General features: G+C 32.7%; 1 protein-coding gene across 1 annotated transcript; it reads right to left on the reverse strand.

The window, feature by feature from the left end:
- Positions 1–24,370: 24,370 nt before the first annotated feature.
- MYB69 (myb domain protein 69) lies at positions 24,371–25,795 on the reverse strand. Its single transcript, XM_012211178.4, has 2 exons — positions 25,497–25,795; positions 24,371–25,394 (listed from the first exon to the last, which is right to left on the reverse strand). The coding sequence occupies exons 1-2, from the start codon at positions 25,657–25,659 to the stop codon at positions 24,628–24,630; spliced, it is 930 nt and encodes a 309-aa protein (XP_012066568.1). The 5' UTR covers positions 25,660–25,795; the 3' UTR covers positions 24,371–24,627.
- Between the last annotated feature and the right edge of the window lie 2,118 nt (positions 25,796–27,913).

Here is a 27,913-nt window from a genome sequence, read left to right on the forward strand (position 1 = left end):
ATATAGAAAAATATGAATAGGGCTCACATATTTAGAAAGTTAATTTTCCTTACAAAGTACCAGTCAAATATAGGAATCCAACTTTCTCAAACCAATTTCCTGAGAGTTTGGTAACCATACATTTTATTTTAAAAAAGAAAACATTTTCTGAACAATGACAAATTTATTATAATATTATACATAGATATTATGTTAATCGATTGATCACCAATAGTCATCGTTATCAATTCATCGTTATATTGGTTTTGTATGGAACAAAACACAAAGCAATAAATTTTTTTAATCAACGGGATCACATTTAACTAATTAAATAAACAGACAATTAGTTTAGAATAATATTTATTGTGAAAATCTTTCGCAAGTAGAAATTAGAAACTTGTTGCTCTCAGTTGGATTATCAAAAACTGAACAATCATGTGGTCTCTAATAATATATGCACGAATTTGAGAAGTAGGAAGTATTTTGAGTGCTAGCTCAAAATATAATCTCTTATTTTTTGGTGGATATCAAAAGTCTGGTCTACAATCCACATAAGGGACTACATATGAGGGACACACTAGGTATAATGCAACCCTAGTTATAATTTACTAATTTAATCAATTAAATAAACAAATTATAATTAGTTCACCAAGATTTAAAATATCTTATTTTTAAATCCAATAAATTTTAGAAACATTTATATATAGTCCGTACTTAATATTTGAGGTCAATATTATAGTTCTTGTGAAATTACAATTTTACTCTTAATCTCTTGAAATTTATTTATAATCAAGTCCAACTTGATTTAACTTCTCATTTTTAATTTCTCATACCAATCCTTATGTGTGTGACCCGTTAGAGTCCAAATATATTGACAACAAATGTAATTAGTTTAATTTACATTGAAGGTAAAGAGCAATGTCTAGCAACATGTTAAGGTTATCCACATATTTGAATAGTCTATAGTGGTTTGACTTAACCTTTCAATGAATGGTCTCTCGGTATAATTAATATCTCTTCAAGCATAAAGCATGTATGCTATGTTAAATCATATTAGTTCTCTTAGTAATAGCTATTGATCCTTTGGATGAGATTCCAAATCCAATTTACTAATTTCATTCTACATTATGTAAGGATTTCATGATCAATATTAGTAGAGAACAAGTAGAATATTTTCCCTAATTTATCTAGGGTGGTGAATCCCATTTTGATCACTCAAGCACTTAATAGAGTTTCTATCATATCCAATTCTTTCTCATTTGTTATCCACATATAGAGTAATATGTAGAAGGATCGAAACACAGTAGTCCCTAAATAAGATAACTTAAAGATCTCAAGTGGAAGGTTCCCTTACACAACATCCACTACTTGAGTCTTAGGTAATCCTCCATATAGAATAAGCGTATGGGTCAGTTCAATGAACTTTTTCTTACAACAACCACCGACATATTTCTTTTGGTTATCTCCTATACTTAAGCTTATGAGAACAGTTACTTCCTTTCACAAGGCAAAGAATATAGTATATACCGATCTCAACGGCACTGATCATCGTCTAATATTGGTATAGCAGGGACTAGGAATATTTAGGAACATTAGTTTAATATAATAAGAATCTTATAGTTATAACCATGTTATAATTTCTTTTGTAAAGTAACATTGTCCCCATGGATTTTTTTTTTTTTACTCGAGATTCTTTAATTGAATATTAGAGATAAATAATGCTTAATTAAATAAAATATAAAACACATGAAAAATATGATGTCCATGTGAAACTATCTGATTAGTTGTAGGGCATATACATTAACAATCTCCAACTAACATGCCAATCACCCATTTATTTAATGCAATATATTAACAATCTCCAACTAACATTCCAATCACCCATTTATTTAATGCAATATATAAGCCTTCATATGGAGATCATGTTTCTACTGAAATGCTTTGATGAGAGGACTTATAAGATTCTATTCAGTGAGTACTCGCTCTTCACATCTTTCTTTTCAACGGTCTCTCTGATAAGATGGAACTATCTAAATACGTGTTTGGATCGTCGATGAGATCTGCATTTCTTTGCTTGTGCAATAGCTCCATTGTTGTCATAGTACAGGGTTACTGGTTCACTAATGCTAGGAACGACACTTAGTTCAGATGTAAACTTTTTTGTCCAAACTACCACTTTCGCCACCTCAGACGCAGAGATGTACTCAACCTTAGTTGTAGAATATGCAATCATTTCTTACTTGGAACTCTTCCAACTCACATCACCACCATTTGGAATAAAAGATGTATCCAAATTATGATTTGCTATCATTTGACTGGAAACTAGCATATGAAGATCTTTGAAATTTTAGTTCAGCATCTCCATAGAGCAGAAAGACATTCTTAGTTCTTTGCAAGTACTTAAGAATGCTTTTGTAATGTTGCCCAATATCCCTCTCCTAGGTTAGATTGGTATCTACTCATTATGTTCAAAGCATAAGATACATTATAGATCCTATTGTAAAGGAATATGGAACTCTTTCCATCCTATATCTCAATTTGTGTTTTAGAAAACATGTCTCTTGATAGACGTACTCCATATGACATAGACATGTATTCTCTTTTGGATTCCTTCATGCTAAATCGTTTAAGAACTTTGTCTGTATATATTGATCGAGATAAACCTAGCAACCTTTTAGATCTATCTTTATAGATCTTAATTCCCAATATATGAGCTACTTCTTGCATGTCCTTCATGGAAAGGTTATTAGACAACCAAATCTTTATAGATTGGAGAAATGATATATCATTTCCTATTAATAATGTCATCTACATATAAAATAAGAGACACAATTCTGCTCCCAGTTACATTTTTATATACAAAAGGTTCATCCTATTTTTTTGATAAAATCAAATTGTTTAATAATTTCATCAAAACAGATGTTCTAACTGCGCCATGCTTACTTAAGTCCATAACTTTTGTAGCTTGCATACTTTATTGGCAAATTCTTTAGACTCAAAACCTTCAGGTTCTGTCATGTACACATCCTCAAGTAAGTTCCCATTAGGAATGCAATTTTGACATCCATTTGTTAAATCTCATAATCATACTAGACAACCATTACAAGCAAAATCCTTATGGATTTAAGCATAGCTATTAGTGAGAAGGTTTCATTAAAGTCAACATCTTACCTTTATCTGTAACCTTTGGCAACCAATCTAGTTTTGTATATTTGTACACCTAGTGAGTTTTATCCCTTCATGTAGATCAACCAAGATCTATACCTGGTTAGTCTACATGAAATCCATTTTAGATTTCATAGCCTCAAGCCATTTTGTGGAATTAATGTCGGACATTGCTTCCTAATAATTTCGAAGCTCATCAAGCATGAGCAATGCATCATTACCAACTTCCATAAGAAGTTCTTACCTCTTTGGAGCTTGATGCATCCTAACAGATTTATCTGAAAGTTGTGCTACTTGAGCTTCAGGCTATGCATCTAATGCTACAGTCCTAGCCCTTGTTCCATTTGGATGTTAATTTGTGGTTCTTAAACTTCTTTAAGTTCTACCTTACTCTCACTAATTCCTTTAAGGACAAATTCTTTTCTAGAAAGGTAGCATGTTTTGAGATAAACATCTTTTTTTCTCAATAGGATGGTAGAAATACATATCCAGCAGTTTCTTTTAGATATCCCACAAACTTGCATTTTTCTAATTTAACTCCAAGCTGTTAGCAAGACATATTAGGCACAAAATCAGGAGATAATTAGACAGAAAATATATTTCATTAATTGTAATAATTGTATAGATTCTTACCATGTATAGACTAGATAATGTCATATAAGAGAGGTGATTTGTATACAGAAAGGAAGATGAATAATAAGTTTTTTCTATCTAATATGGTATCAGAGCAAAGTTACGATTCTGAAAAACTAAATCAGCTCATCACCTATCAAAACCTTACCAAACAGCTATGAATAGTATCAACCCAGAAACGTCAGAAATTCCCACAATGTCAGAAACCTCTCAAAGCTCCGATGACCTATCAAAACAGATAGCCACAATTATCAGAAACAGCATCAATCCAACCCAAACTCAACCACAGACAGATAGTATGAATTTAACACTGAATATCAAACTGAATAAACAAAATTATCCTCTATGGGCTAGGCTAATAAGGGTAGCCATCGGAGGACGTGGACGGACATCCCACATCACCGGGAATCCACCACCCCCAACAATCGATGATCCAACCTATTACAACTGGGAGCAGCATGATTTAAACGTTCTTTCATAGATTATACAAAACATTGAGCCTGATTTGATCAACAACTTTGCTGAGTATCCAACAGCGAAAGAGTTATGGGATGCTCTTGCTGTCACATACGGCAGTGGAAGCGACACACTACAAATATTTGACCTACACACAAAAGCAAATCGGCAGCAACAAGGTACCTTGACACTTGAAAATTTTTACAGTGTAATGCAGGGGTTTTGGAGAGAAATAGATTGATGGCAGCCAAACCCCATGACGGCTGCCGCTGACATAGCTACTTTTGCCCGACTGAGACAGGAGACTCGTCTCTTTCAATTTCTACCTGGCCTTGATGCTCGTTATGATACTATTAAATGATATATTCTAAAAGAAGAACCCTTACCCTCAGTAGAAGCCGCTTATGCTACTGTCCGGCGAGAGGCAGCCAGATCAAGCATTCTGAATGGGGCAAAGGAGAGTGACGGCGATTTATCATCATCAGGTATAGGAGCTGGATTCGCGACAAAGGGACACGGATCCAGTGGTCCGACATTGAGAGGGCAGAAATTACGGTTAGAATAGGCCGAAAAACTAGTGAGCTCATCCTCTCGAGAACGGATTGACAAATCGAAACTGTATTGCACACACTGTGGGATGCAAAAGCACACCAAAGAGACATGTTTCAAGCTTGTCGGCTACCCGGAGTGGTGGGAAGACAACCACAAACACTCGACCGAAAATAAATCCACCAACGGTAAGGCTGCTACCGCTGTGGGCATCTCGGAGGTCACTAACAGCAGCAGAGGCAGCTCTGAGGTAGGAACTGGCAAGGAAGGTAATGGGCAACAGGGGTTTGTGGCGCTCGGCTTAGGGGCAACAGCCACCAACCTGAACCAGACGGCGCAAAGAGGTAACGGGTTTGAGAATTTCTCAAACCCTTTGTTTATCAACCCAAATGATATTGGTAATTTACAGATTAATCCTTATATTTTTAGTGGAAAACAGAACAGTCCTTGGGACTTGAGAAACAATGAAATGGGCCCTCAAATTTCTAAAAAATTAAACTTTGACCCCCAGAATATTCCCAAAGCCCAAAAACCACCCAAAGCCTTTACAGTGAATCACAATATGGAAAAAATGACTGATTGGATACTTGATTGTGCGGCAACAGATACTATGACCCATGACCCAAAGGATATAATTAAATCGTCCTTGTCCCAGAAAACTCATATCCAGACTGCGAATGGGGGTTTGTCAGTAGTCAAAGGAGCAGGGTCCATTGAAATTTCTCCAAAACTAAAATTATCCAATTGCCTCTATGTTCCATCATTGTCCTATAAACTACTGTCTGTTAGTCATGTTACTAATGAACTCAATTGTGTGGTCTTACTATACCCGAATTTTTGCCTTTTGTAGGACATTCATACGCAGGAGATAATTGGGTGTGGCACTGAGCGCGATGGTCTGTACTATGTTAATGAGGTGGCTCACCAAGGAACTACCATGCTAACTCGCGGGACAGTTGACCGACAGATTTGGTTATGGCATCGTCGTTTAGGTCACCCATCCTCTAGTTATCTTCAGCTTTTATTTCCTGCATTATTTAAAAATATTGATCCTCATATTCCTTGTGAGACATGTATTTTGGCAAAAAGTCATCGTGTGTCATTCCCCTGAGCAATACTCGGGTCAACTCTGTGTTTTCTTTAGTACATTCTGATGTGTGGGGTCCTGCCCCACATTCCAATAATGGTCGATTTCAATATTTTGTGCTATTTATTGATGATTGTACTCGTATGACTTGGGTCTATTTCTTAAAACATAATTTTGAAGTGTCGGATAAGTTTGTTGATTTTTACAATATGGTTCAAACCCAGTTTAATCGTAAAATTCAGATTCTAAGATCAGATAATGGTGGTGAATACATCAACCAGACCATAAAAACCTTTTTCCGAAAGAATGGGTTAGTTCATCAAACCACTTGCCCAAATACCCCCTAACAAAATGGTGTTGCAGAACGTAAGAACTGTATTATCCTAGAAATGACATGAGCTTTGATGCTTGAATCAAAAGTCCTTAAAACTTTTTGGCCTGAGGCTATTGCAATCGCCACTTATCTTCTTAACCGCTTGCCCACTAAAATCCTTAATCTAAGTACACCCCTTCAAACCTTAGCCACACATACAGATATTCCCTCTCCTTTGACCCTACCACCACACATTTTTAGATGCTTTGTTTTTATCCATATTCCGAAGATAGAATGCTCAAAATTAGATCCTTGTGCCATCAAATGTGTTTTTGTAGGTTATGCTTTTAATAAAAAAGGGTATCGATTTTATAATCCTATCACTCGTCACATCTATGTCACCATGGATTGTGATTTCATAGAGTCTGAGTTTTACTATTCTAGCCAACCTAGTAGTCAGGGGGAGAATAATAGCAGTGACCACCTAGGTTGGTTACATGGTTCTGCTTTGCTAGATACTGTCCCAGATACTATCCCAAAAGAGCAAGTAAGTAGGACCACTAAGCCAACTTTTGATAATATAGGACAAACCAATGAGCCAGATGCACCGACCAGTGATGCTCCTCCGTCTGATGTCCAACAAGAGGTAAATGATCCACAAACTCAAATAGAATCTGAACATATTTCCACTATGAGTGATTCTGATCATGACAACTTAGTTTTTGAGACAGCAGCTGAAGAGACAGGGGGATACATTCTACCACCCAGAAGTAATCGAGGTGTGCCTCCGAAACGGTATTCACTAGAATATATTCCTCGAGCATCAAGGTATCCAATGGGAAATATGGTTAGGGGAAGTCTCTCCAAAGTGGCAAGAGTGTTCACTACAACACTCTATACAGAACAGATCCCGAGAACAGTACAAGAGGCCCAGCAGAAAAGGGAGTGGCGACTGGCAATGGAGGCGAAAATGGATACGCTTGAAAAAAATGGAACTTGGGAAAAGTGTCACTTCCTTTAGGAAAACGTCCGGTGGGCTGCAAATGGGTCTTTACGATAAAACACAAGGCTAATGGAACAGTGGAGAGGTATAAGGCTCGATTGGTAGCAAAAGGATATACACAAACGTATGGAATTGACTACTCAGAGACTTTTTCACCAGTGGCTAAGATTGATACAATCAGAGTTCTATTTTCTGTAGCAACTAATCAGGATTGGCCGCTACGCCAATTTGATGTGAAGAACGCATTCCTTCATGGTGATCTAAAGGAGGAAGTGTACATGGAGCCCCCACTAGGATTTACGGATAATTTTCAGGAAAATGAAGTATGTCGTTTGAAGAAAGCATTATATGGGCTAAAACAATCTCCACGGGCTAGGTTCGGAAGGTTCACAATGGCCATGAAGCGATATGGGTACAGACAAAGCAACTCAGATCATACATTGTTTCTCAAGAAACGGGGAACCTGCCTGATAATATACGTGGATGACCACTACAAAAAAAATGCTAATTTGCGATCGATTTTTGCGACCAACAGATATCGGTCGCAAATTTGTGACAGATTTACTATAGAAGAAAAAACCGTCGCAAATTTTAGCGCTAAAAATTTCCGCGATCTTGTTTCTCAGTTTGTGACTCATATGCGATGGATTTGAGACCGATTTGGCGACCGATGTGCGACTAAGGTTATTCAGTCGCAAAATTTCACGGTTCAAAATTTGGAATAATTTTTCCGACCGATGTGCGACGGATTTGATACCGAATGTTTGCGATCGACTAATTTAGTCGCAAATGGACTGCCATGTAAAATGACGTCGCAGGTTTAAAAATGGCGACCGATTTGCAACCGACTGGTCGGTCGCAATTTTTAGGGCTTTAAACTCCAGACGCCCTCCTTCTTCTTTCTTCTTCTTTCTTTCTTCTCCTCTCCTCCTCTCCTCTCCTCTGTTCGCAGGCCGCTCCAGCCCGCCTGACGCTGCTGCCGCCCCTCCTGACGCCGTTCTAGCCCCTCTGGTCACTCCACCCGTCTTCTTGGACATATTTTGAGGTATTTTGTAATTTTTCGATTTTTTTTTCATTTTTTTTTATTTTTTTTATTTGCGATTTATGTGTATTTGGGCATAATTATTTGTATATATATTTGTTTGCTGGTTATATTTTCTAGCGGCTAATATTTGCCTAAGTTTAAAAAAATTATTTTAATTATTTATCTTATTGAGTGGTTAATGTTTATACTGGTATTCAAATATGAGAGTGTATTCAAATATGTCTATAAATACTTTGTTTGAACCTAAATTTAGGGTAAGTAAACTTGGAAAAAAAAAATGAAAAAACTGCACTGAATCGATATAGTTTGATTTTTCAGTCTTTGGTTTCGATACATTTTTTTTTTAATTTGAAGAAAATTTTAGTTTTTCAATTTGGTTCGATTTAGAAAAAAAATGATTAATTGAACCTAACTGAAGGCATACATTGTCATTTGCAGCAACTATCCTTTTAATTTTAACTTAGATTGTCAGATTTTGGTAAATATTAAGGTGAAAAAAAGAGATTGGATATTCTGGTAATTGAACCAGATTGAACCAAAAAATGCAATCGGTTTGGTCCAGTTTTTATTCCAAAACGGTTTAAATCAATTATAGAAAATACAGACTTCAATTAATCTGCTAACAAATGGTTAAATGCTAATAATAATTGTCCAGCGGATCTAAAAATTTTAATTAGTGGGAACAATACATAAAAATAATAATTCATTAATAGTGTAAAAAATAAAATTTATTAGAGTAAATATAAATTAAAATAATTATATGCAAAATTAAACGTAAGAAATCATAAATTAAATTGTAAAAACAAGTAAGGGCAAGGAATTTTACTTTGTAAAAATATGTAAAAATCATTATCCCATTGTAAATTTACTCATACTCAATTATTATAATAATAACCCCGATTAAAATAATTAATATATTAGCAACTTTCAATAGAAAAAAAAAAAAACATATCAAAATACACCATACCTAATAGTAATAAGCTTAAAAATCTCACTTTTACCATGTGTCATAAGAAAATCGAATATAATCTAATGTTATGAAATGCATTTAAATCTAACCAAATTAAAAAAAATTTTGAATGGAAATAAAAATCGCATAAATAAATGTAATATATTAATTAATTAAAACTTTAAAATAAATCTAATACCCAAATACATATCTAATAAATGAATGTAATACTAACTGATACCATTGAAGAATACATATCCAAACACCTAATAATAATAAGGGGCTTAAAATCTAAAAATCTCATTTTTACTACTGATCTAATCAAATATCATTCTTTTATTTTTGAACTTTTTGGAACAAAATGAATTTTTAATTTGGATATTGCCAAAATTCAATTTGGATTATTGTTCCTATAATGCATTTCTATTCTTGTATAAATTAACATATATATATATTTATATATATATGATAACAAAATATTATAACTACATAGTAATAAATAAAAAAAATGATAATATTAATTTATATGTAATTTTAATTTTCAAATAAGACATAAACATGATAGTTTGAATTTTTTTTAATAATAATTATGTTATGATACATGTAATTGAAATTATTCTTTTTTTATAATTATGAAATAATGCATTTTTTTTATTATTGTTGTTATTATTCATAAAAATTAAAATTTTTTTAATGAATGATGCGTTTGGTTTGGTTGGAGGCCTAGTAGTGGCCATTTTGCTTTTGGAGAATGTTGGTATGATATATGAGTGTTTATTGAAGTGTTTTTATATTTGAGATTTTATTGAGTTGTGCCGAAGTGCTGCCGAATTTTTTTCAAAAAAATTCAATATGTGAAATCGTACACTTACCTTTATTAGGGTAAAGGTAATAACTGAACTTAGTGAATAAATGAACTTAGTGATTTTACATTTATATATAGGTACCCTTATTATAGAAATAACCTTAGTTAGTTATAAGCGTAAATTGAACATTACATTAGTGGCATGTTTTAAGGATGGTTTAAACTAATGCAATTACATATAATTTACCCTTCATAAACAGATTGTTAATTAGGTAAAAAAAATGCGAAATAATCGAGATTGGATGTACTGGAGGTTCGAGGTCAATGGGATATTAAGACAAGAGTTCCTGCAAGGATTGGAGGCGTTTATACAGTTTGCAGTTGGTAATCCCAGTTTTATGGATGGTAATAAGTTGAGGTGTCCATGTAATCACAAGAAGTGTCGAAATCGAGCCTTCTTAGACATCGATACAGTGAAACTTCATTTGTGCAAAAATGGGTTCGTGGAAAATTATTACGAATGGATACATCATGGTGAAGCTCGAGTTGCCAGTGGGTCAGGCCACTCCATTCCGGTAAGTTTAGAAGTTCAGCCTTATCAATTTCTGTATGGTAATCAATGCAATGATATGGTAATCGATGCGAGTAGAGTACAATGTGATTAGGATAATATGGAGGAATCGCCAAATGTAGCAGCACAACAATTGTTTGACATGCTAAGTGCAGGTAACAGTGAACTGTGGCCTGGATTCAAGAATCATTCAGTTCTGTCTGTTGTTGCACGATTACTACACATGAAAGCGGAGCACCATTTTTCAAAAAGGTGTTACGATGATTTTGTGCAGTTAGCAAAGGAAATGTTGCCTGAATGCCATTCAATGGTTGATAATTTTTATCGGACAAAAAAATTAGTTCGGGGATTGGGACTATCGGTAGAAAAGATTGATTGCTGTCGTAATAATTGTATGATATTCTGGGGTGTTGACTCAGAATTCAGAGAATGCAAGTTTTGTAATCTTCCAAGATATCAACGGCGGGGTCAAGGGACTGGTAGAGTACGAAGAGAGAAGGCTTTCAAGAAGATGTATTATTTCCCTCTTGTTCCTCGCCTTCAAAGGTTATATGCATCTAAGACGACAGCTGAACACGTGACATGGCATGCTTTGCATGAATATGATGATGGTATAATGCTCATCCGTCAGACTCTGAAGCGTGGAAACATTTTGATAACATTCATCCTGTGTTTGCTGCTGAAATGAGAAATGTGAGATTGGGGCTTTGTACTGATGGGTTTCAGCTGTTTGGCCAATCAGGACAACAATATTCATCATGGCCTGTCATTGTGACACCATATAATCTACCACCATCAATGTGTATGAAAGATGAATATATGTTTTTTTGTGTTATTGTTCTTGGGCCTACTAATCCAAAACATAAAATTGATGTGTTTCTGCAGCCTTTGATTGCCAAACTTAATTATTTATGGGAATATGGGGTTGAAACATTCGATATTTCGACCAATCAGAATTTCATAATGTGAGCTGCTTTGCTTTGGACCATCAGTGATTTTCCAGCATTTGGAATGTTATCTGGGTGGAGTACGGCTGGCAAATTGGCTTGTCCTCATTGCATGGAAAACACTAATGCATTTATACTAAAGAATGGAGGTAAACAATGTTGGTTTGATTGTCATCGCAAATTCTTACCAGAATCTCACCCTTGGAGGAGAAATCGACAATGCTTTAGAAAGAACATGACTATTATTGAACCCCCTCCACCTGTGAAGTCTGGAGCAGAAATATTACAAGAAATTGAAGATCTAGGGCTTATGAAAGTTACAGAGTTGGGTGCAGATGAGGTAAATAAAATAATTGACAGGAATAGCGGGTGGAAAAAGCGAAGCATCTTTTGGGATTTGCTATACTGGAGTTCACTTCTTATCCGTCATAACCTTGATGTCATGCACATAGAAAAAAATGTGTTTGAAAATCTGTTCAACATTGTCATGAACATTGAAGGGAAAACCAAGGATAATGCAAAAGCGAGAGCAGACATGAAGGAAATTTGTCGTCGACCAGAACTCGAGCAATCTGTACTTACTGGTAAGTTTTCGAAGTCATGTTATTGTTTAGATAAACCCCAAAGGCAATTATTGTGTGAATGGTTACGATCATTAAGGTTTCCAGATGGCTATTGTTCAAATATGGGTAGATGTGTGGACATGAGGAAGTACAGATTGTTTGGCATGAAAAGCCATGACTGCCATGTTTTCATGCAAAGATTGATCCCTGTGGCATTCCGGGAATTATTACCAGGAAAAATTTGGGAAGCAATGACAGAATTGAGTCTTTTTTTCAAGGAATTGATGATGACTGTTATCCGATGCGATGATATGGACCAATTAGCGCGAGAAATCCCAGTTGTGATGTGCAAGTTGGAGCGAATTTTTCCACCCGGCTTCTTTGATTCTATGGAACATCTGCCGGTTCATTTGCCATATGAATGTCGTTTAGCAGGATCGGTACAATATCGATGGATGTATCCATTTGAGAGGTGATTCACTAACATCTCATTCTAATGATTACATCATTTATTTGAACTTATACTTATATATCGGCATTGTACAATCACAGACACCTGTAGAAAATTAAAAAGAATGTGCGCAATAAGGCAAAGGTCGAGGGATCCATTTGCAATGCATATTTGGTGGAAGAAGCTTCCACATTCTGTTCACACTACTTTGACCAACATGTTTTCACCAAGCATCGGAGAGTGCCACGTAATGATGACGGAGGAGATCACGTACAATCTGAGTTTGAAGGAAATCTAAAAATTTTCACCTATCCTGGGCGTACGATTGGTAAATAAAAAAAAAAAGACGATTAACTGATGCAAAGATACAAGTGGCTCAAACCTATATTTTATTGAATTGCGAAGAGATCACACCATATGTACAGTAAGTATAAATAATGCAAACAGTCTAAACTTTGTAAACGGTTGTTAAATCATATTTATGCTAATTTGGTTCGTTGATAATTAGGAAATATATCAATCTTTTGCGGCTTCAGAATCCTAATTTGACTGATACTGCAGTTGATGCAAAGCTGGACACCGAATTTGCAGAATGGTTCAAATATTATGTAAGTTACTTTCAATGTACACAACATGGAATGTACGTTTATTAAATCTCACTCATGTCATATTTTGTTTGCCATAGGCTCGAAACTCGGGAATCAATATTCGTAACAAATTTATTACGGATCTGGCTATTTTGTAAACGGTTACAAGTTTCACACTGAGGGTTATGGGAGAAGCAGAGAGACAATGAACAGCTGTGTGTGCATAAAGGGATCAAACTACAGTAATGTGTCAAACGATTTTTATGGGAAATTGGTTGAGGTTTTGGAGTTAGAATATCCAGGTCTACCAATGAAGTGTACAATCTTATTCAAATGTGAATGGTTTGATCCTACGCCAAACATTGGCACCAAGGTTCATCCTAAGTATAATCTGGTAGATATTAATCAAAGAAGAAGATATACAAAATATGAACCTTTTGTGTTGGCAATGCAAGCTGCACAGGTGTACTATGTCCCATATCCATCGTTTAAACGAGATCGATGCGATTAGATGGCAGTGTGTAAAATCAAGGCTAGATCAGTTGTTCATGCACTTGAAACCAAACATTCTGCTTCACTCGCAGTATCGGAGCCATTTCAAGAAGTTAGGATTGAAACACAACCGATGCAAGTTGTTGAAGATTTAACAAATAGATTGGATGATGAAAGCCGATCTTATGTTGAAATAGGAGCATCAGATGATGAAGAGGAAGAAGATCAAATCATCATGGGTACCTCAGAAGATGAATATGAAGAAGAGGAAGGTGATGAAGAGGAGGAGGAAGCAGATGATATTGAAGACACTTAAAACTTAGAGCAGTTTTACTGTTACAAATTGATAAATGTATATCTAATTAATATTATTAATGAAGAATTTCAATGGTATTAACTTTCTTTACTCATATTTACCACATGTTCTACAATTCATATAATTGTATAAATTCATTTTTTCTAGGTTTTGATATCTGCAGTACAGATGGCTGGAGGTAGAGCGTTTGATTCTGACGCGTCCGGCAGTGGTTCGTGTGGAGGTCGTGGCCCTGGATGCAGTGCCTGTGGACGAGGAGGGTCGATCCCTCATCCTTCTTCAGGTACGTCTGGGGCTTCGTCATCTGCTCAGCGACCAGTACTGCCGCCATCACATCCTTCTTCAGGTACGTCTGGGGCTTCGTCATCTGCTCAGCGACCAGTACTGCCGCCATCACATCCTTCTTCAGGTACGTCTGGGCCTTCGTCATCTGCCCAGCGACCAGTACTGCCGCCATCACATCCTTCTTCAGGTACGTCTGGGGCTTCATCTTCTACTCAGCGTCCAGTACTGCAGCCATCATAGCCTTCTGCTCCTTCCTCTTCTACCCCCGTTTTTGGACCAGTACAAACTCCACCAGCTGCACAGTCACCTACTGTGCAAGGTAATCATAAATGTCATAACTGTCATTTTAATTATATATTAATTATCTAAAAATTTATAACATTTGTCACTTCTTTTGCAGCTTCATCAGATCCACGTATCACCCTCAGTTTGGTAGCGGGACAGTAAATACTTATTCAATTTTTCCGCACGCATATTTTGTTCAGATTGTGATGCTTTCGTGTAATTACATTTCACTTCTATTTTTTTTTCAGCATATATCCATCTTCTCGAGCAGCGAGGCAAATTTTGAGGATAATCAAGCTCCAGCTGCATAAAGAAGGATACACATGGGATGCCGTACCACAAGAGGCAAGAGACTTTTATTGGGAGGAGTTTCAGGTACTCTTTGGTTTAAGTTATATCATCATTCAATGTTTACAATTCAAGATACATCCTTAGTGTTGAAACGCTATATTTCATTTTTTGCAGAAACATTTCATATGGGACAAGGCCATTACAGCTATGCTGAAAGTAGCCTGGGAGAAGATATGCGCCGATCGATATGCTGACTTCACCTATAGGATGAGAAAAAGCGGTAAGAAGCAGCAATGCGCGTCTCAGGAGATATGGGAGAGCTGGCAAAAGGCTTGGGAGGATCCTGCATTCAAGAGAAAACGAGAGATATTTGCACAAAACAGGCGCAGTGAGACTGGCAGTGATGGAGCAGGACCTTCTCGACACACAGGCGGATCTATATTTGCTATAGAGACAGCTCGATTATTAGTAAGTGAACTAGTCCCTTTACAAGAAACTGATGTTTAATGAAAGGACACTATATATATTAATATATCATGCATAAAAATTCATTACGGGCTAAAGAATTAGGTCGTGAACCCACACCGATTGAGGTGTTTACATACACTCACACGAAGGACCACGATCGTAATACGTTTGTCGACAGACGTGCGCTGAGCGTCAATGTAAGTAACAATGAATAATATTTACATTTACCCTCTACTCGTTGCGAAGATGTACAAAGTTCAATATAATAAAACTTGCAATTGCATTGATTAATTAATTTTTTGTTTTCAGGAGAACTATACTACAGCTCGGGAGCGTATTGTTACTTCTCAGACCGATGAATCCGAAGCTGAGTCAAGAATTGACGAGGTAGCGCTTTATCTCGAGACTGTAGGGGGCGAGAAGAAGAGGAAGGTATACGGCATCGGGTCTCAGGCATCACAGTTTTACTGCGGCTCAGCAGCTCACGCTTCTACAGCCAGCGCAGCACCACAACCCGAGCACACTGACGAGCACTATACTGATGATATACGGGCTCAACTTGCTGATCAGCAGAGACAGATTGCAGAGCTTAGAGCGCATGTGATGCGGCTGTCTGGTGAGCCCTGTGCTGGTACTTCTTCCCCTGATCCTGCGCCTGCTACAGACCAACATGTTTCGACGTCTCAGCAGCAGCCACTACCGGCTCCTGATCCCGATGCTGCAGACGATACCTTGGTCACCCTTCCTGGCACTACATCACATCCAGCAGGTACTCCTCCCGGCAATCCGACATCAGATCCTGCAAATAAGCAGCAGCATATATTTGATTTTGGACCTTTTTAGTTTTTCATTTGTATTTTGATATTTTAATTTGTTTAGTACAATAAAAATTACATTTTTATATTGTTCTTGAATTGCGTGTGTGATATATATGTATATATGTCAATTTTCACAGGTGCGGAAAAATTTTGGTTTCATAATAATATTTAATTTTTTTTCCAATTTTGCGATCGATTTCATACCAAAAATTAAAATTTTAAATTAACACTTTGCGACCGATTTAAAAAAATTGCGACAGATTTGTCTGCGACCGAATTTGCGACTGAATTTTCAATTAAACCACGACCAAAAATTGCGATCGCTTATTCAAATTTGCGACCGATATAATCGGTCGCAAATTAGTAGTCGATGACATCATCGGTCGCAGAAATTTTTTGCGACTAGCCATTTTGCGACCGATCTCTTTCGATCGCAGATCGGTCGCTAAGTGAATTTAGCGACTGATTTTTCGGTCGCAAAATGACGTTTTTTTTTGTAGTGGACATGATAATAACTGGAAGCGACACAGAAGAGATTATGCAGCTTAGGAGAAATCTATTCACAGAATTTAAGATGAAAGATCTAGGAGGACTGAAGTACTTCCTCAGCATTGAAGTGTTGAGATCAAATGAAGGAGTGTTTATTTCTCAGAAAAAGTACGTCCTGGACTTATTAGCTGAAACAGGCTTAGTGGATTGTAAGCCTGTGGATACTCCAATGATAGTGAACCATGGTCTTCAGATAGTAGAGGAAGCGGCGTTGGCTGACCGAGAGAGATATCAGCATTTGGTTGGAAAGCTAATTTATCTTTCACATACTAGACCAGATATAGCCTATGCGGTAGGAGTTGTGATTCAATTCATGCATAGACCGCAAGTGGATCATATGGAAGCAGTATTGAGAATTATACGATATTTGAAGGGAACACCGGGAAAGGGAATTTTGTTCAAACGAAATGGCCACCTAAACATTGAAGGCTATACTGATGCAGATTGGGCAGGAAACCCTGTTGACAGAAGATTAACTTCAGGGTATTTTACCTTAGTCGGAGGAAATTTGGTGACTTGGAGGAGCAAGAAGCAGAAGGTTGTGGCTTTGTCTAGTGCCGAAGCAGAATTTCGGGGAATTGCAAAAGGACTAGCTGAGATATTATGGATTAAGAAACTGATGACAGAAATAGGGTTCGCGCCCCGACTTTCGTGCCAGTTAAAATGTGATAATAAGGCAGCAATAAGCATCTCTGAAAATCCGGTACAACATGATAGAACCAAGCACGTTGAGGTGGACAGACATTTTATTAAGGAGAAGGTTGAAAGAGGTATAATTGATCTCCCTTTTATTAGATTAGAGGACCAGCTAGCAGATATTTTAACAAAAGCAGTAACTAGACGGACATTCAACTCAATATTATGCAAGTTGGGTATTGGTGATCCCTCTACTCAACTTGAGGGGGAGTGTTAGCAAGACAGATTAGGCACAAAATCAGGAGATAATTAGGCAGAAAATATATTTCATTAATTGTAATAATTGTATAGATTCTTACCATGTATAGACTAGATAATGTCTTATAAGAGAGGTGATTTGTATACAGAAAGGAAGATGAATAATAAGTTTTTTCTATCTAATACAAGCTTATTAGATGTCATACATTTCACATAAGTGTCACATCTCCAAATCTTTATGTGTGACAATAAAGGTCTTTTATTAGTTCACATCTTGTATGGAGTCTCTTCATGGAACTCTATTTAGAAGGTAAATCGCTTTTGTAGGACATAATGCCTAAAAGGAGAGTAGTAAGTCTGCAAGGCTTATCATTGGTTGCACCATATGTAAATAGGATACCATTTCTCACATCTGACACTCCATTATGTTAGATAATCTTGAAACTCTTGGCTTAAGTATTCTCCTCCCTAATCATATTAAAGCGCTTTAATGCTTTTTCTAGTATGTTTCTCTACTTCTATTATAAACTCTTTGAACTTTTCAAAATGAGATTCAAATTTGTATTTATTAAATACACATAACTATATCTTGATTAGTCATCAATGGATGTAATGAAATATGAATATCCACCTATGGAATGGATAGTTATTGGCCCACATATATATGAATTTATTATCCCTAGTAACTCTTTTGACCTTTTACCTTTTTCAATAAAGGGTGATCTTATCATTTTACCAATTAAACAAATTTTAGAAGTTTCATGTGATTCATAATCAAAATAATCAAAATATCCCACTTTATGTATCTTAGTGATTTTCATTCATTGATAGGACCAAGTTTACAATGCAAAAGATAAAATAAATTTTCATTATCTATTTTATATTTCTTAGTATTTATACCGAGTATGAGCCTTTCAAACGAAATCATACAAACTAGTTGTATAAATACCCGATATAGAATGAACATTAATATTATAAAAAGAGCAAGTATTGCCCTCAATAACATATTTGAATCTAACACTTAGAGCTAAATAAGAAAAAAAATATTTTTACGAAGTACTGAAATAAAATAACAATTACTAAGTTCTAATATTTTTACAAAGTATTGGAATAAAATAACAATTTTTAAGTTCTAATACTAAGCCGAAAGACTAAGATAGGTAATATATTTCTAAGTTGATGCAGCGACCTTTACTCTATTGACAACTCATATGTCCATATCTCCTTTGCTTAATGTTCTATTTTTTCTTAGTTCTTGCACATTATTACAAATGTGAAATCCACATCTAGCATCCAATAACTAAGAACTAGAATTAAAAGCAGAAAGATGAATCTCAATTATAAATATATATGAAATAGAAGCTTCACTAAGCTTTGACTTCAAGGTTGCAAGATACTCTATGTCATTCCTCCTCCAATGGCCCTCTTTGCCATAGTTGTGGCAATTACATTTGGGCCTAAAACCCATGAATTGTAAAAATTACATATATTTAAGGTATTTTTGGGTTTTTGAATAGATTTTTTAGAAGGAGCATTTTGCTTGGAGATCACTCTTAGGACTCTATAAATAGGGGAAATAAATATTATAATGAATCTATACAAATAAAATGAATTGCTTAACAACATTCAAGTCCCACTTTTAACCACCCTTTCTTTTCCAATCTCCTAATTTTTTTTATATTTGTCTCAAGTCCCCCTTATCTTTTCTTTTTCCCCTCCTAAACTTTTCTTATCCTATTCTCCTTTTTTTTGGACCAAATAGGCTCAGGTCTGTTTATCAAACCTATCCCTAAAAACTCTTGATAAACAAAGGCCCAACAGACCATGATAACCTTTACAACGAACAATCACATATAGGGCTCCTATATTTTTCCTTACAAACTTTAAAACTTTCAACAGGAAAATCAACATTCAATTTTTTTAGTTAACAAAGTCGAAGCTCAAATCCATCAGAGGAGGAATAAAAAGAGAATGACATTTTTTAATCTTCTAATGCATATTAGGTGTAATTTCATTTGTTGCCCTTCAACTTATCGCTTACATATATACTTTATTCTTTCCCTATTATGATTTATCACTTAAAAATTACTAAAAACATATTAGAATCATATTAATATGAATCTCTCATGTCAAAGCTGAACGAAATCAAACTAAGATTCTGACTTGCTCTTATTATGGTAACAAAGAAGAGAAAAGAAAATTATTGGTTCTTTTAGGGGGAAAAAACAACGAATCCACCGGTTGACAACTTGAACGGAGAATTGCGAGCATGTCAGGTGTGTGAAGTACACTAACTAAAAATTAAAGCGCATTTGATCTTATTTCTAGAATATGAGTTGGATCCACGGTATATACTTTATCAGTTGTGCAATTAAAATAAATTAGGCAGATAAATTTATAAAGAGAGAACTTGGATTGCTTGTAAATTAAATGGAATTTTGATTGCTTGAAATGTAAAGGGAATTGATTACTTGTATTGAAATGAAACTATGATTACAAGAAATGTAAATGAACAATGCTTAGAAAAAATAAAGACAATATTTTGAAAATTAAATTGATTAACTCGTCGGAGAGTTTGGTTTGTTTAGTTAAATTCATTGGAGAATTTGGTTGGGGTTCTACGTTATTCCGTTACTCTTTTTATAGGTTCCATAGATAGTTACCAGAAGGATCCACCAACACAAGTCCACATCATTAGCTCCTTTGATCTCCAACCTTTTGTAAGTGAACAACCGCTTGAGGACTGCCATGCTTTGCTCAATTACAGCATGTCTTCTTTATCTTTTTCTTTTTAATTAATTAATTATTTACATAAAACAATATTAATTGTGCCCCAACAAATCCATTAGCCCAAATCCAAAATATGGAGTCCAAGTTCCAAAAATCACAAAATGGATTCCATAAAAACTTTTTTTTTTCAATAACGGTACATCTTTAATCTTTTAAAGAACTCAGAGGAATTAATCTATATCTATACTATATATAAAAGTGGGAATGAAGGGAGATAATGAGATTGCTGATATTGTCCTTGTAAAATTTAAGATATCCTAAAATAACATTAGTTTTAACCAATTAAAAAATTTTAACCTAAGAATATATATAATATTTCTATAATTTGATTGGACATTTTTTTGACTCTTTTAATAGATAAATAAATATAGATAATTAAGCATTTCAAAACTTTAAATTTTTACTATTATTATCTTATTGTGTCTAATTATATTTTATTTCATTATATTATTATGTAAATTAATTTAATAATTTTTAATAATTTATTATTGTTATAATTTATAATTTAGCTTCAACATTATTATTTTAAATAATATATATAAATAAGGCATTTGAAAATTTTTACATTTTTTTAATTTATTTTAAATAAATATATCTAGATAATTCAGATTTGATTTAAAAAGGGTATGATTATATTTTTTTTAAATTAAAAATTGCACTCTAATTTGATTAGCCAAAAAATAAGATAAAAAAAAGTATTATTTTTAAACATTTCGAATTTAATTATTTATATTAATTTAGTATATAATTCAAATCCTATTTCTATTAAAGAATAAAATTTTATTAATAATTTTTTAAAATGCTTTCATGATTTTGATTGGCTAAAAAAATAAAATAAAAATAAAAATTTATTATTATTTATAAATATTTAATTTGATTTATTAGATTGTTTTTTATTCTATTATTAACGTATATTTATTTACTATAAGAGATTACAGTGAAAGTTATTAACAAAATATGTACATTAATTATAAACCGTATAATAGAAGCTATATGATGATTTTTATAAATCAATTTGGTTTTTTCTTAAAAAAGAAAATGAAAGCAATTAACGTATAATAAAAATTGTATGAATCGGTGTGTTGACATAGAATCAAAAAATATTTACTGTATATATAAAGTGTAATATAATTTAACCACTCAATTTAAATAAGAATTTATACTTTAATATTATACAAATAAAAAACTAAATGAGTATGAAGAATAAACATATAACGAGCATAGTCAACGTGCAATGTATGTCATAAAGAAAATTAGTTATATATAAATGTGGGAATAGGTAGAGAGATAAAGGGATTTTTGATGGCGCCTTTATTAAAATTTGAATATTCTAAAATCACCTTTAGTCATACCCAATTAGAAAATTATATTTTATTAGTTGATTGGATAAAATAATCGATACATAGAGATAATTAAACATTTCAGAATTTTAAGTTTTATTTTTTTTTCAATTTATTTTTTAATAAATATATATGATAATAAGACATTTGAAAATTTTTATATTTTATTTTTAAATTTATTTTTAAAAACTTGATTACATTTTTATTATAAGTTAAAATATTTTATTTAGGAGAATTATATTTTATAATTTTTTTCTTTGTGTTTGTATAATTTGATTGAATATATTTTTAAAAAGATAAATTTTCAAATAGAATACACACAATGTCTTTTAAAATTTTTGAATTATTACTTTTTAAAAGTTATTTTTAAAAAAATAAACATGTGTGCGTGGGATAACAAACTATTAAAAATTTTTATTTTAAAAATATTTGTAATATTATATTGTTATATTTATATATCTATATATATTGAAACGTATTTATTAGATGTTATTATAGAATTGTACGTATAGAGTTAGATTGAATTTTAGATAAATAACGTATAAATTAAACTAAAATGTGTATAAATATGTGTATACACACATCGTTGATTTATTAATTAACTGTTATACTCACATTAATCTTATAGCAAATTTTATTTTAACATTATAAAAATGTAAATAATATAAGACAAAAATTATAATCAATATTTAATATTAAAAATAAAAATGAGTATAAATAACAAGTAAAAGCAAGTAATGACGTAAAAAGCATACAATAACGAGCGAAATTAACGTGCAATATACATGATGAAAAGACTAGCAGAAATAAAAATAGTTGTAAGAATAATTCATAAGGGATATTAATGATACTTTAATAGAAATTAAACTTATTTATTATAAGGGTAAAATATAACTGAGTCTTTAAATTATGTTCGAATTAATACTTTAGTCTCTTTACATGTAAGAAATAATTATAACGTACCTGATTTATGCTTTAGTCCATTGTGAGGTCGTCATTCTATCTAAAAAATGAGCTCTTTAACATTAATTAGACACACTTTTTAGATAAAATATGGTCATTTTTTAGACAGAAAGAACTCATTTTTTGGACGGAATAATCTAATAGTGAGATAAAATATAAGTTAAGGATATCATAATTATTTCTCAACTTAAGTATTAATTTAATAATAATAATTTAGAGATTCACTTATACTTTACCCTTATTATAATTTGTTTGGGCAAATAGCAAAACCCAATAAATTTGGTCTTGTATGGTTGAACTATTTAATCTTAACCGTAAATAATGTACAATTGATATAACAATTCAATTATCTCATATATAGAATTCTCAAAGCTTGAAAGTTGCAATATCACTTCGTAATGCAAGAGGTCAATTATTTAAAATTTGACCGTTGATCCACCTAATAATTTTCAATTTACCAAAATAAAAAAAGGGCAGTATCATATTGAAATTGGGACATTATTCTAACAATAGCGTACACAATGGCTAAAAGAACCAAAAACCAGAACTAAAGCTCCAATTTTAGAGGAATAAACAATCATCTGCTACAGACATCAGTACAAATTTATTTGTATAAGTTATACCGTATATATATATATATATATATATATATATATATATATATATCCAACAAATTTATTAATGATAATTGAATATATAAATAGAGGTATATGAGTGTCTTTCATTGAAAAAAAACAAAAGAGTAATAATAAATAATCATTTTTTATTAAGTGACAATTAACTATTACCCGAATGTATGCAGGGTTTCAATCAGTCCACGAAGCATGAATTATGCAACATTTCCCGCATCTGCACAACACATTTTCCATCTCCAACGAACAATAACAAATTTATCTATCCCTTCTTTCAATTTTTGTTATCTCGAACCTTAATTCTCCATAGTTGAACGACACCTTCGATGTATAATACAATAGCGTTTTAAATAGAAACGTAATTTAGTAATTTCTAACTTTTAATCAACTAACAATCCCTAATTAGGTTTGACAATTAACATTCATTTTCATGTCAACAAGACACCGAATTCCAACAAAAATTCCAATACGTTTATACCAATTCCAACAAAAATTATTTTTTCGACACTAAATTCATAATTAAGCCTATAAGTAAATATTATCCGAATGATTGTAGTTAAGTGAAATCATGGGTTGATTTTTGAATAACTAATCAATCTCCCAAGCCATTTACTTATAATACAATGTTAGAAAATAAAAATAAAAATCCTTTAACAGTAAAATTTTGACAGCTGAAGAGTAAGAGTCAACACAAAAGATAATAAATGGAAAAAGAAAAATATAGAAAAAGTTGTAAACAAATTAATAATGATAGAATAATCCATAGCATAATTAAATAAATAACAAAACCAAATGTCCCCTTATAAGCAATAATATGATAGAATGCAATTAAGTTCTTCTCCAAAAACATACTATATATGTGCATGTGTATATGAGTTAGAGCATTATATATATTAGCTGTTGCCAGCAAGCTCAAATCTGCATTTATAGTAATACAAAGACTATAATTCTCACATATCACATAATTGAGACTAACACATTTCAACTAACAAATACAAAGACTAAATAACTTCAACATTGGAATCACCTTTAACATCTTTATCAATGTAATTAGGCAACTGACATCAAAGCAACAAATTAAGTGTAGAAAAAAAAAAAAAAAATAGAACTTTAATTGAATTACCTTCCTCAGCAATATATATCATAATCAAATCACCTCTTTTAATTAGGGTTTGAGTTCAAATTACAATATCTAGAAGGAAGTAAAAGAAGGCCAATAACCAAACTTCTAAATGATATGGTGAAACAAAATGTATATATCTAAAAGCAAAATAAGAAGATGAAACCTGGAGACTCTCTCTCTCTCTCTCTCTCTCTCTCTTTATATATATTTATATATATATTGTAATACATAGATAAACATATTGAAGCTGAACTAATTAATGAAGCATTTTCCATAATTTAAGAGATTCCCACTCCAAGAAAATCTATAAAGGGAACATCTTTTCGCTTGATTGATTCATCTCTTTGCTCTTCTTGTTCAGAGGTCATTGGCGATTTTCGCAATGTATCTGAGTCACTCACTAACTGGGGTTTGATTTTGCTTCCATAACTTAGTAATGATAAAGGAATATTACTAGGGACAAGAACCGTTTTAGAATTAGAGATCTCATAAGATCCAAATCTTCTTTGGTGGTGACAATTGATGGATTCGTTAAAGCCATTTGAACCTTCTTGAGTATAAGAAGAACTTGATGAATTTTTATAATCCATTCTTTTTCCATCGAAGAAATCGAAACTCATAACTGAGTCATTTGTGATAGTTGAAGCACTAATAGTCCAAGATGGTGATGAAGTTGAGGGAATAAGTAATTTACTGTTACTTTTGCTTTGAAACCCTAATTTAGAGTGAAAATCATTGCCAGGAATTTGAGGGTTAAAGAACTTCTCAAAATTACTATTCTTGGTAGACTCAGTTGAACGAAATTGAAGACTTCTCTTACCATAAACTAAAGACAAGCTTTGACGCTTTCTTCTTGCCATAACAACATGGAAATGATTCTTCACAGCGTTATCTGTTCTTCCAGGAAATAGTCTAGCAATAGAAGCCCATCTATTTCCTTGAATCTGATGAGCTTTGAGAAGCTTTTCCTCTTCTTCTTCTGTAAAAGGCTTTTTGTTGATGTTAGGATCAAGTTGGTTGTACCATCTTAATCTGCAGCTTTTCCCTACAAATGAAGAAAAGAGAAAAGAAACGAAATACCCATTTCTTAAAACATGAGCAATATTTGATTACTAATTATTAATTAACTAATTAGTTAATAAATTACCTGATCTTCCTTGTAGATGCTCTGCAATGAAATTCCAGTTCTGAGGACCAAATTGATCGACAAGTTGCCGGAGTTTGTCATCCTCAGCTGGTCTCCAGTGACCTCTATGGCAACTCTTACCGCTATCGCTGCTGCTAATACTATTCTCTCTACCATTTTCCATCACTCTTTTCACCTATAAATTAACCAAACTGCAAAATCATAAGTTAAGGTTTTATGAAGAGCAGAAGAAGTAAGAAGCCATTAATTAAGCATCAGAGAGAAGGAAAGACGATTTGGATTTGGTTTGGTTTTAGGGTTATGGATGAAAAGTCACCCTTTATTACATTTATTACAAAGATAGCATATATACATGTATAATTACTGATCTTTAGACTACCTACTTGGTGTATATAGCTACTAATTGCCCACTAATTTTAATTAATTATTAATTCACTTTTCTCTCTTTTTTTTTTATTCTCATTCCAACAAAACTAATATTATTTTTTATTTAATAAATAGTGCTAGTATTATCAATCAAGAAAATAATTAACATTTTATTAAAAAAAAGTAGCTTTTTTAATGCAAGTTGGCAACGCAGGCTGGGCACATGGGAATAATCCTCTGATTCGATCGCCACTAAATGTACTTGCAGGGACCGGCGAAGAGTTTTAATTATGACTAAATCCCGAGTCGGAGGTGATCCATGGTAATAGATCTAGATACCGGTAATTTACACTAAAAAAAATGTTATTTTTTATACACAATAAGGCATAGCCTGATGAGTGTATATATAATCTAACAAAAAATCTAAATTCGAATCTGCTTTCTCAATACTAAAAAAATCGTTACTCTTTATTATTATTATTATAATTAACTTTTTTTTATAATATTATTCGCACAAATTGTCATTATTCGATTTACTGAGAGTATCTAATCTCTTTTTTATTGTTATGACTGCAAGACTATGTTGAAACTAAAAAAAATTAATAAAAGTAAAAAAATATATATATGTTTTTGAATATAATCTCAAAAATCAAACTCTGAAAACAATATAGACGATAAAACTGAACTAAACCTCAAGGTTGTAATAAATCAAACCTTACTATGCTACTAAACTATTAAAATATTTCTGTCAATTAAAATGAGGTGTCTATTTTTAGTTGTATGAATGACTTTTATTCTATTTGAAGAATTTAACATATCCCATAAAAGAAATATCATTGATTATAATATTGCAAATTTAGAAATATTTCTAACTTTTAGTAGAGAGAGATATCATTTGTTCTTAATTATATATAAAAAAAAAAAAGGGAGTTGGTGAAATAATTTGCTGTCAAAATTAGTTTGTTTGAGATAAAGTTTCAACTTTTGTTTAAAAGGTAAGTCATTAAGCATCTTTGTCTTGTAGCCATATGGAGACCTAAGAGAGGTAACAACTTCCATTTGAATGCCTATATATATATACCAAGAAAATCTCATTAATTAGTAATAGCAAGTCCTTGATTGCAATTAAATTTGTAATTAGAATCTTGAAAATGAGATTTCAATTCAGCTAATGAGATTCTCTTACAAAGTAATTAAGGATAAATATTTAATTGGGTGGTTAATTTGATTTGAAATTAATTTTTGGATCAATTTATCAAATATTGTCTCATTTTTTATAAAAAGAATAAAATATTAAGATTTATACTCTTAAAATAATAAAATAATTTAAACAATAAAAAATAATAAAAAAAGAACTTAAAGATGTGACATTTGAGAACAATTCATTTTTATTCTTGTTTTTTCTTTCCATCTATTTTCAACAACATGATTGATTTGTTTTTTCTATTCTTAAATTAATTGCTAAAAATGTGAAAGTTGAAAAAAAAAATAACTTTTATCTTGTGTGTGTATATAACCAATACTAATATATATATATATGTATATATATATATAAAGCATATTAACACATGATAAATTCATTCGATAGAAAGTAAAGATACATGAAACTAACATAAAAAAATATAAAAACATAAAAAATAACCTTAAAACCCAATAATAATAACAATTTACAAAACCTCTAGCGCAATATAAATAACATATTAATACACTTATATTATAATACACATATTAACATATAATACACATATATTTAGTTTTAATGAATACGAGGAATCATTCTATTAGTTGTTCATAAAAAGAATAACGTAGTAGATATAATCTATCAAGAATTTATCTTCATCTACAACTCGTCTCTGCCATATTGTAGATGCATTCAAGTTATTATTGACAGAGTGATTTCTTAACTAACAAAGGGTTTTCATGAAACAGACTAATTTTTTTTTAGTGTAGGTAATAGTGATTTACCGGTATGTGAATAGTACCATCGGTCCGGGACTTGGTATTATTTGAGTCCGGAAAAATTGTTATGCATATTTAATATTTTATTTACT

Source organism: Jatropha curcas, chromosome 3, assembly GCF_041381405.1.
Source record: "Jatropha curcas cultivar XTBG-Jc1 chromosome 3, XTBG_Jcur_1.0, whole genome shotgun sequence".
In the NCBI taxonomy this organism is placed as follows: domain Eukaryota; kingdom Viridiplantae; phylum Streptophyta; class Magnoliopsida; order Malpighiales; family Euphorbiaceae; genus Jatropha; species Jatropha curcas.